Source organism: Tachypleus tridentatus, chromosome 10 (assembly GCF_004210375.1).
Source record: "Tachypleus tridentatus isolate NWPU-2018 chromosome 10, ASM421037v1, whole genome shotgun sequence".
NCBI classification, from domain to species: Eukaryota; Metazoa; Arthropoda; class Merostomata; order Xiphosura; family Limulidae; genus Tachypleus; species Tachypleus tridentatus.
In genome coordinates this window covers 76306328-76318829 of record NC_134834.1, presented here as the reverse complement: position 1 = coordinate 76318829, position 12502 = coordinate 76306328, and the positions used below count along the sequence as shown (strand labels likewise).

At 30.4% G+C, this 12502-nt stretch overlaps 1 protein-coding gene across 10 annotated transcripts in view; it reads left to right on the top strand.

Moving 5' to 3' along the window:
• The window catches only part of LOC143229625 (synaptosomal-associated protein 25-like), a 58175-nt gene extending 53366 nt beyond the window's left edge, over positions 1-4809 (top strand). For all 10 annotated transcript variants that reach the window (XM_076462206.1, XM_076462211.1, XM_076462210.1 and 7 more), the window contains one exon: positions 37-4809. In XM_076462206.1, the coding sequence (XP_076318321.1) occupies positions 37-102 (66 nt within the window). In that variant the 3' untranslated portion in view covers positions 103-4809. The remainder of the gene's footprint in view (positions 1-36) is intronic.
• The last annotated feature ends 7693 nt before the right edge of the window (positions 4810-12502 follow it).

Sequence of the window (12502 nt, the reverse complement as noted above, 5' to 3'; positions counted from 1 at the left end):
TTAGTGGATTATTTCATCTTCTGTATCACATTCTAGGCAGAATCAAATGAATCTCGTATAGCTGCTGCCAACCAAAAAGCCACAAAACTCCTCAAGAGTTAAAAGAATGAGACTCAAAACTGTGGACATGACTACTTTCTTCTTGTGAACTTGTAACATTTTGTATTTTGTGTAACTACCAACATTTTTATTTTCCACAAAGAAAATTTAGAATCTATATATCTGTCAACATTTGGCTCTTTGATGGTGGTTTGTCTGTTTTTGTCTCTTACATCAGCTGGTTATGTACAACTTGCATTTTGTTTTCAGCTAGTTAGATGACTTCTTATTTCCTCTCTATCCTAATCAATCTAGTTTTTAAATTTCCTGAAAGTAAATTATTACCTAATAACACAAACTATTTTCTCATCTAGAAGCTGTGAATATAAAATGGTTTCATTTATGAATGTAAGTTAAGAACAGAAATTTATCTTAGCCTTTTTGGTGCCTCATTTTGTAATCAAGAAATATTTTTCCTTTTTCAAAACTTTTGTTTCTCTATTAATTTTATAATAGAAAATTAAAACAGTGCTAATTGTAGTAATTGATATAATTCAGTGGTGTTTTCTGTCCTTTTATTTATATTAGTGTATCTGTGTTCAATTTATTATATACTGTTAAAATGTCACTGCAGTCATTACATAATACTTAGTTGGTGAATCCAAACATTAGTTTATTTCTAACTTGTATTTATGCTTATATGTATATAAGTAATGTGTCTGTATTAGAAAGAGTTTGTGTCATGCAAGTCATGTTATTAATGTCATTTGTAGCCATTTTAGTTCATAATCGTAAAGTTTATAGTTAATATTTACAATGTATTAATTCAGAACTGAGTTATGTTTTGTAATATTCTCTTATGTAAAGAGGGAGCAGCTATCACTCATGGAACAAAACAGATTAACATGAGTTAAAAAAAACGTCATTAGTTTTCTTGTATATTTTTTGTAACTTCAACTCCCAAACTGGTATTAGTTTGAAACAAAGTACTTTATATTTTTTCTCTTAGTGATTTGTTTGCAGCTCAACAGTAAAGGTGTTAAAATTCTGTAGCTTTGAATTACTTACCAACTAAGTTTTAAAAATATTTTAAACTACACATAAGTTAGTTTTGTTGTGTGACTTTCATTTTTCAATTATATTAGTAATAGTACTTGTTTGTAAATTGGTTGCACTAATACACTAGTGAATTTTAATATGAAAGAAACTACACCAATGATAGTTAGACTGAGCATTTATAGAATCTTTATGGTAAGTCTAACACTCGGTATTTCTAGGGTGACCAGATTTTCAGACTAAAAAACTGGGACAGACTAACTCTTACCCTTAATTTCAAAATAGCTATTACAAATTTGAAATAATTAAACTTTTATTGAACACACTTTAAATTTATTGAATTTTTCCAAAGTGTAACATCGTCATTGTTTTTTAAATAATTTCAACTACTTTTTTTATGTGAGACAAAACAAATGAGCAAAAATAATCCAATTATGCATCCAAGAAATCTTTACTTATTTTCTTTACCTAATTCATCTTAAAATAAAAATAGGCTACTTCATACATGAATTTACTTATGAATCCATAACATTTACATAAATGCTACTTTTAGGTTTTGACATTACTTTGAAAATTTTTAGTCATATTTTTATAAAAAATGAACAGACCTTAGAAGTTCAGTTTTGAAAGATGAGAGAACAGTATGTGTTACAACAACGAACAAGTCAAGAAAGCCTATTACAGTTGTGATTTAATCTCACAGACAGTTTTATACCTATTATAAAACTGGGATGTTTTGTGCATTCCAAGAATTATCCTTTGGACTGTCCTGGCAAAACTGGGACATTTGGTCACTCTAGGTATGTAAAAATAAAACAAGAAGATGCTTTTAATTATCATTCATGCATGGTTAAAATTGAATTCCTGTGATTTAAAAGTTTTTAAGTTAGATTTAGTAACTAATCCCTCTACTATTTTCTTGCTTCATTTCATGAGAATATCATATTGTAGATACAGTAATTTAGCAGGGTCAGTAGTTGTTTTTTTGTAAATACTAATTTTGATTTGAGGAGCAGAGTGAATACATTTTTTTTTTCTGGATGTTCACTAATGTTTAACAGTTTATAACTTCTTGGGAGTAAATCATTTTATGCTGTTTTGCATAAAAAGTATTTAAATCCCAGAAAGAACCATTTTGGTTCATGTATTATTTTCTCAGATGTGATGACTTTTATTATATGAAAGATTAACACATTCCATAAACCAAAACAGGAACAAACACTAGTCCTCTGTTAATTTATCAAATTGGTTATGTTCGTACCGTGTTTTGCTAGTTATGTAATAAATAACATAGGTCACTAGTTTTAATGAAATCACAACCTTTGCTATAGGTATCACAATTCAGAACTACTTATATTATTCATTACTTTCAACAAAATATCCCACCTTCATGTCTCAGCAGTGAATCTGAGGACTCGCAGTGCTTAAAATTGGGCCTTCATACTTGCAAATAGTATTGTATATATACCTCATTGTTTAGCTTGGGGCTTAACAAGAAATCAAATCTATAAACTTAAAAATGGAGATTAAAGATAATATTCTGTAAAAGTTAAAATAATCTAACAATATTGTTATGTGGATACATTCACCCAATGTGTAGGTCTTGCAAATTAAATAATTTGGTTTTCTTTTATTTTTAGTTAATAATTAAACCATATTTTTGTAAATCTGTCACTTCTAACACAACCTTCGTTTGTATTGAAATCCTAAATAAAAACCAGTAAGATGAAAAGTTGGCTTTTATAGGACTATCTTGAATTCCAGTAAATGTTTTCTGCAACCATTTCCCATACCTAGTTTGGTTCTTGTATATTCTTTAGTGGTATATAGTTAAATATTAGAGCTGAAACAAAATGTTCTTTTACTTATCTCTAATGAAAAAGTTTAAGTGATTAGACAATAGAAAAACTACAACTTCTTGAGTTGTGAGTACAAATCAACTAATTTGTAAGATCTTTGTAGTTTTCTGGAGTGTTTTAGTGTACAATGCCTTAGTAGTATTTTATCGTGATTCCATTGTAAAATCATTCCCATGACGCCTTGTCATTTCAACCTTAATTCACTTCTCAAGTATGTACTTAAGTTTTAAAAGACCTAGTCATAATTATTTAAAGACTGTTTCTTAATGAGTATGTGATTATTAAGGAGAACATATTGATTTTAACAGATACCCATCTTACAGGTCTTAAACATTTTTAAAGGGATAACTATTACAAATAACTAATATGTTTAAGGAAACTACATTGTATCACATTCCTTGTGTGAAGTTATTGTGGTATTGTTAACATAATTATCACACAGATTTAAGTACATGAATAGGCCAGCTTTTTTAATTTTTTGGTAAAACTTTTACATTTTATGCCACAATAAGATGTTGTTTTTTTATCCTTTGTGAGATTGGAATCATTTTGTCCAAGTTTTTTGTACAGGTCTCATACTTGATTGGGCTTTGGTAGTTTGCTGTGGAACAGTGTGACTGTTTTTAGGATAGGTTATATTCTCTTTAAGATAAAGTTTAAAAAGTTTTGTAGTATGACTTGTGAAGCCAATTTTTAATAATACAACTTTGAACCTCATTATTCTTATGATAGTCTTGACTTATTTCTGTTAGTTAAAACCATTTTTTTTGGTATTTTGAAAAATAGAATAGTATGATTTCATCATTTTCAAGGGGATTCTTATGGTTGAATTTGTTCTAAGCTTTTCTAACTGCTCTATTTGGATTTCAGTGATCAACTTTTTCATATTAGTTCTCAAAATGAAGTTTACTTCAATTTTCACCACCATGAAATTATTTTCAGTAACTGAAATTTGACGTACTGTAATAGTTAACAAATATATTTTTATATATATTAAAAATACTTAGTTTTTCTGAAGTAAAACATAAATTGGATGTGGCATATCTATGGGTCACTTTACAAACCTGTAGAAAGTATACGGGAATTAGGTTTTACTCAAGAATTTCATATAAATCCACCAAAATATCGTTTTTCTAACTGATAAGCTATATATTTTATTAAAAAAAATCATTAAGTAGATTAAAATTCAACAACAAGTGTTCTTGTCTTTCTTACTATTTATTGTAGTTCCAAACAAAAATTCATGGTACTGTTTAATGTTGTTTGATGAAAATAAATAAACCTCTGCATTTCTTAGCAAATGTTTTTGATAGAAGATATAGAGATCTTGGTAAAATTGTCAGAATATAACATACAACCATGTGTGACATCTAGAATAGTTTAAAAGAAAGAAAAAAATAATTTATTGCTTAAATATTTAGGCATCCTTCAGAATATTATAAGGCCTTGCATTGAGTCTCCAGAGTGTATTAATCTGTAATAATAATTGTTTTTTTCCGTTGTTTGTTTGTATATCTATGTATGTATGTGTGTGTGTGTGTGTGTTTTAGGAATTTGTAGCCATAATTTATTCACATACTTGTTTTATATTTAAAATGGATATATAATCGTTATTTCATTCATTTGTACTGAATGTAGACTGTAGCTTAAATGATTCCTGTATTTCTGTTTTTCATCTACACTTACTAAGTTATTGATATACTATTATTGTTGTATTTACTTTTAAATTTGAATTATTATTAGCACAGTTTATTTTCCAAACTAAAGTTTAAAACTACTCCTTTATTACTGAGAGACATAGTAGAAGTTTGAAGGTTGAAAAAGGTGAACTGTAGAACTGACAATCAACTACATTGATAGACAGTAGTTAACTGAAAACAAAAAATAATTAACTGGTGGCAAAATAAAAAGCAGGTTTAGCTTATTTCACCAAATCATGAAAATCAAATCTATAAATTTTATTTAATACAGTGACTGACCTTGAAAGTCAGCACTTACAGCGTAACAAACAATACATCCATGTTTGAACTTGATTTAATAATTTGTCCTAAGAAAATAACACATAGCATATAATGAACAGTGAAACTATGTTTTCTTACACCCCAAATACTCAGTAGTAAGTCTGCATACTTACACTGCAAAAATTCTGGTTCAGTACCCATGGTGAGCAGAGCACAGATAGCCCATTGTACTGCTTTGTGCTTAACAAACCAACTTACCAACAAGTGTTTACTCTTGAATATCTAATGATAAAAACACAAATACACAATTTATAACAGAAAATGGAATAATTATTGATTTTTTAATGACTTCTATGACTAATCAAGAAAATACAGCAAATGACCAATAATTCCTTTCTGATAAAATGAGTGTTATTATATGTGTTTTGTTCTGTGTAGAACTGTAATTTAGGTGTCAGTTCTCACCATGAAATATTCACCAGAAACAACCAGATTCTCTAAAAAAATACAGTTGTAGTTAAGTATCCCTTTCTAATTGTATTTTAAAGCATAATACAAAACTTTGCCAAATACAAATTCAGCAATGTATCTTCTATGTAGAAAGGACTCAGTGAATCTCACTGATAACAAATTTACTGACTGGAATATTTTTTATCTGAACTATGTATGATACTAAATATTACTGTAATATTTGTGTATGTATTTTTAAATTTATCTTTTTAAAATGCTCTTTTGTCAGACAAATGTGGAAATATTTTGCTAATTTGTCTTAAATAAATTAGCTAATATGTATATATATTTATAAAAACATATTTGCTGTACTTTTTCAATGGATGTTTTTGACAGCTTAATAAAGAAAAATGTTTTGTGGGTGCATTTTTCAATTTGCTGTTTATCACATTCTCAGTCATTTGTGGTGTGGGAAGAATATTTATTAGTTTTTTGCTGTAACCCTTATATGTATATACATGAGAGCTAGCAAAGCTGTCCAGTTAGTGTAGTTGAATTAAAAAAAATGTGTGTTTTTGTATTCCTATTTTATGTAACTTTCTAATTTGAAAAAAAAACTATAGAACCAATTATAACGGACAGTGTAAGTTTTTACCGTGTTTATGACGAACTTCAACTGGAAGCAAGCAGTCAGTACTTAGTTTTAATTGTTTTTAAATGGTTAGGTTTAAAAAGTATTAGAACTGGACTTCATCTAAAATATTACAAGTTTATGTATAAAAGAATAAGTCCAGTGGTGGGACAAAGTTTTGTATACTGTAGTGTTTGGTCATTACTCGGTCACATTTTTTTAGTGTCATTTCTTTGCTAAAGTAAAGCATTATGGCCATTATTACTAACCTTAAAATTGATCATAGCACTTAGGTGTAACTTAGCCATGTGGTATTGTGTTAAAATGTTTTATGGATTTGTACTGTTCTGAACTTAAGATGCAAGATGAGGTTCCACCTTTACAACATTGATACCATGGATATATCTTACGTTATTTCGTGCTATTGAAATATTAGTAATTGAATAAATTAAGTGAATAATTATTCCAACTTGATTGTGTTTGTTGATTAATTCATTTAGTATAATGGTTATTAAATTAGTTATAAGATATGACCGTTTTATAACTGGTACTTTCTGCAGTTGAATGTTTCTCATTTTTATTTTTAAATTCATGTGTAAGTGTTAAATTTAAACTAATCTTATGCCTAAATTTATATTTTTCGGATATTTGCTATAGATTGAACGTGTGAAATCAAATTGGTAGATCTAATATTAGAATTAACAACCTCCTAGAAAAAAAAAAACAGTGAGATAAATAACGATGCAACTTATTTATTGTTTTTTTTTTAATTTTATATTTGAATTAGCTATTTGACCAGATATGTCAGAAAACTGAATGTTGTTACGGTGGTGTTAAGACAGTATACGATGTCAAATGTGACCTTTTGAAACTCCTCTTAGACTCAGCATTTTTAATGATTGAATTTATCAAAGAATTATTTTTAATCTCGTGTATATATATGTGTGTGTGTTTTGAAAGCAAGAATACAATGCTCATAAAAATTGAATTTAGAAATTCTATGCGTGTGCATCAGAAAGTAGGCGTACGTATTTGTTCTAATATTCAAGTGTGTATTATTTCCATAACCTCTACTTCTTCAAAGCATTGTATGTGAAGTTTTAACAGATAAACTTCGGTGAGACGCAAAACGTCTTTCATAACTCATAACCCGTCCCCGGGGTTTTCAATCTTTTAAACATGTTCACATGACAGTTCATGTACCGCACAATAAAATTACTGCAATTAATTAATACGGTTGAAATGAATTATCATCGGTTTCATCTGAAACGTATAACTAAGACATTGTGTAAACAATGGTTCTATGTCGTCAGCACAAATAACACGGGTAAATCTTTCAAATTTTATGTTCATTAAACTGCAGGTTTACTGTGCCATGTTTGGCAAACTGGTAATTTCTTAGATTCATGTTCCTTTCATCACACCTAAAATCCACAGACTCTCTTGTAAAGTAATCAAAGCATTTACAAACTTAAAGATGTTTCGATAAACATGCTGTGTTGTGAGAATAATTGGTGCAGCGGTAAATGGAAGAAAAATGGTATACATCTCTTAGAATCAGAATTAGTGCGAAATATTCTTCGATTAAATGTTTACAGTTTAAGTATGTTGAGTATTATTGGGATGGTAAAAAAGTAAACGTTTTTTTACTCAAGAAAATGTTTAGACAGTGAATGGATCTTAAAAGAAGAATTATGTTGTGAAGTCAAACATTTCGTCCTAATGATTTTTTTATCTTCCACGTAATGTAGATAATTAAAATACAACTACTTTGGCCAGTTATTCTGTCCATTTTTATCCTACCTAACTATTGAATGCAGGGAGTTGTAAAGTGGAGTCTGTTGTTCGTTATAATAACTAACAGTCATTATCAAAAATTGATTTTAACAGATAATGTTGAGTGTACGGTAGAGTCAGGAAGTTCGTCCATATAAATGTAGGTTATATCCATGCTTAATCCAACCGGGTAGATGGATTTAGTAAGATGTGTGTTGAAGTCTTGTTAGTGTTTTACGTAATGAGCAGATGTTATATCCATGTTTTTTCCTACCAGACAACTTGTTACCGTTTATCTTTCACACATACGCACATGTCTGTGTGTGTATGACAACAGTTTCTAATGTATTTGCTATTTTAGTATGATTTAGTGAAAGTCGAAATTTTGAACCCCCATTTTTCCTGTTCCTGCATTACATTTTAAGGTTTGTTGGTTTGAATTTTTCTTATAAATAATAGTTCAAATAAGTTATATCTTAAGTATAGATACAGAAATTTGTTGAAAGTGTTAGTAGTTTAAAAACTAAATATCCTGCATGATGTAAAATGTAGAAGATATTTAATTTAGAAATAACCAATTGTAGAAAAGAAAAAACAAGTGACGTGCCAGAAGTGTTATTAGTACAAGTTACTGCTTTTGAATATGATATGACAAAAGTCAGTGTTAATATCTTCAGTTTCTTTCGCCTTATGAGAAATTACGTTTAGGAAGTTTTACACTGAATGTATGTAATTCTTAACTGTGATTTTTAAACATCATTCGTGAATGTACGCTTCAATGTAAATTTTATGTGTGTGTGTGTATATATATGAGGATGTGTGTTTGTGATTATATATATATATATATATATATGCGTGTGGTATATTTAAAGTGTTTATATTGGATGAATTGCATAAAACTTGTCATGCTGGTAGACTTGCCTTTGGTAAATCATGTGTCCACATTACAAAGATTTATCTTGCTGAAAGTTGAGTTGTAAGAAATTTGAAAGTGTGAAATAAATCTGTATGATTTGATGTTGCTCTACTTTTGTATTAGCACGAATCGTTTATTCTACACATGAACTTCGAGAATTTCAGTTTTATCGAACCTGATTTACTAAGTACAACTTGTTTTCTTTTTGAAATGTAGTATCCATGATAGGTAACATTAGTCATAAACCTTTATGTTATTACATAGTTCAGATGGCTACCGGTCTCAAAAATTAAACTTCGAGTTTCTGATGTGTTATCTTTAAGAAGATAATCGTAGAAGACCTTTCAGGAAATATTAATTATTTAGGGTCCCAACCTAACAATATTAGGGTACTGTGACCTTTTTACCACATTTACAACGGTGGGACACAAGATGTTGAGAAATGTTGTGGTTCGGTTACAGTCCATTTATCAAGATTACAGTCTTAACTAAATTCATTCATACATTAATTTACAATAGGAAAATGAAATCCGGTGATTGTACTGGCCAAGAAAAATGACGTATATGTGCCATTTTCTTTCAACCGACTTTCAAAAAGTATAAACACTGTACACTGTTGCATAATTATCTTGAAATAGCCATTATCCTCAATGGTGGTTATGCAGTATTATAGGGTGAAAATAGTTGACAAGTGTCAAAACACACTGGGTGTTATTTGCTTTTCCGCAATAATCAAAGAACCGAACACCCGTCGGAAGAACTTTCCATTCACTAATGATTTCTTTCAAATTGTTTTAATTGAAAAAAATACAATCAAAATCAAGAACCTTTTGTATTATTACATATTTTAACTTTTTTTATATTAATATAGAAAAGGGTTGAAAAGTAACATACAAGAATACATTGCACATACAAGTCATTCATTGTTGAGTTTACAATATAATAACCCGTCGTTTTAAATAAAGAAGTTTTATGTAAAGGTGGCACGCTTTGAAGTTAGAATCCTTCCAAAGAAATGGAAAGAGAAATTATTTTCGAATCTAAGATACGTGGTTGTCAGCCGTCATGGGCATGTGAAAGACTAATATTCTTGGCATCAACTGTAGAAAGAATAATCCAATTTAGGACGCTGTCCGACGACTTTTGCTGCTTACAATTCTGTTCAGCCGTCTTTTCTCTCGATCTTTTATCATCGAAATTACCAACAACAGTTTTTGCTGATATAAATGAATAACTACTCTAAGAAACGGCATGTGATAATGGTGTTCCTTTTATCTTGTTCCTTTGTAATTAGATATTTGCTGATAGTCATTATTGCAGGCCAGCAATGTGATTACAAATCATACATTTATAAAGTACAATTTTACTTTGCGTTTAGAAATAAATGGAATGTTATTAAAAATCTGAACGTTTGTAAGTAGGGCTATTGATCTGTAGCGCCAGACCTGGGCTGACAAAAGACCATTTACGAGATTTAGCATTTTTTTGTTTTGCTTCAAGTTTTTAGTCGTGATCATGGTAGATCCGGTAGAAAAGTTTTAACTCCAGGCCTGCTTGACTTTTAATCCGCCCATGATGGCAAGTGTACAATACTCTGATAACATATAAAAAAGTTATTGAGACTAGCAAATTTTAATCTGATGCATTTATTGTCTTTGGTTGAATGTCATGAATATAAGTTAAGGAGTTATGCAATATTATTTTAAAATCGTGTTTGCACAATCTTATTGAAGAAAATTATCGTAAAACCTTAAGGCCAAATGTGATTTTTACATTTGATTTATTCGTACATAATTATTTTAAAACTTGCAACTAAAATAAATTTTCATTGAAATTTGAGTTTTTTCAACGGCACCTATATGTTAAGGTGTGCGACTTGTAATCTGAGGGTCGCGGGTTCGCATCCCCATCGCGTCAAACATGCTCGCCCTTTCAGCCGTGGGGGCGACATAATGTTACGGTCAATCCCACTATTCGTTGGTAAAAGAGTTGGCGGTGGGTGGTGATGACTAGCTGTCTTCCCTCTAGTCTTACACTGCTAAATTAGGGACGGCTAGCACAGATAGTTCTCGAGTAGCTTTGTGCGAAATTCAAAAAACAAACAAACAATTCACTTAGTTGTGCTAGAAAACGTTAGATGAAGAATTTGGCGAAAATTGAATTGCACACAAAATATTTCATACAGCAAAATCGTGATTATATTCAGTATAGCAAGTATAACGAATATTCTTGATAAATTAACATACCTAATTATCGTCATATGATTCCATATTGATATTTTCACCGAAAACTGAACATCTTTTCTGGTATGGATATCTGAGATTATGGCGCTCAAATCGCAGGTTATAGAATTGAAACATGCTCGCCCTTTTAGTCACCGAGGCGTGTAATATGATGGTTCATCCAAGTCCACGGAAGGTGTTTTTGATTAGATGCATTTCTTCTTCTTCTCTCTCTCTCTTATTTTTTTTAATTTCGCAGGACTGTCTGCGCTAGCGGTCCCTAATTTATTACCAGAAGACTAGAGGGAAGGCAGCTAGACATTGTCATAAACCGCAAACTCTTGGGCCACTCTTTTACCAACGAATAGTAGGATTTACCGTCACATTATAATGGCTTGAAAGACGAGCATATTGAGGATGGGGTTTGAACCCGGGACTTTTTAGATTGCGAGTCGAGCGCCCTATCTACCCGGGTTTTAGAGAGGCCATTAAATATACGATTAGTACAAATTTGAGCTATAATAGTGCCATCAGAGGACACCGCAATAAACGAAGTGATAAAATGTGTCACAAATGTAATACCAATTTAGATTTTAAATTGCGAAAGCTTTAATTATGATATCGTTCAAATAAAATTATGATTTGCAATCGGTTGAGTTATCAGTACAAAAAAATATATATATATGTTTCTATATCTTTGAATATATACAATGTATTCTTAATTTATTTATTATTCAAAGTGCATGCCATTAACAGCCATTCATATAACAATTATTAGTATGCTGTGCCATTTGGACAATTTTTTTTCTGAAATATGTAAAACTTACAATGTGTTTGTTGAAGAATATTGTGTCTATTTTTCTTCTGATTCGAGACTTCTGGGCAGGGGCGTAGATGTTTTACACCCGATGGGGGTAATGATTTTTGCAACAACTTATGTGGACTGTTCAATTTGCAAATTGGTAATCTCTGATTACGTGAACCTGAAAGCTGTAAAGGTGCAGTCACAGAATAATCTTGTTGCCACGATACTTGCATGTATACTTAGGCCTACTGACTGATACTTACGAACTATCGCTTAGATCGAAAAGCTTAAAAGTACGCCTTTATTAAAGATGTACATTTCGGCTACTGAAAAAGCCTACATCTAGGCCTAATTATGTAATTCGATTGGTAAGAACACGAGAATCACAAGAACAAACACACAATTTGTGATGCAATAAAACAATTCAACAGACCAAACTGTATGCACCATACCCCCAAACTAAAATGAAGGGGGAGATGTATACGCCCCTGCTTCTGGGACACCTCGTATATTACAAAAGCTTTCTTTTCTACATTGGAAATACAGTAAGTTGAATTATACAGGCCTGCGATGGTTTTATTATCTTAAAATTTTACATGTTCTGCAGCAATTCTCATACACTGAATCCATAAATGCTATCCATTGTTCTCCACCATGCACAGATTTTTCTCAAACCGTCATAAGTACTTTTACTTTAGTAAATCATTTTCAATTAAATGGGGTCACATTTTGTTGTGCTTAAAATCTTGACAACCACTGGCTATACATTTCTTTAGACCAATTGCGA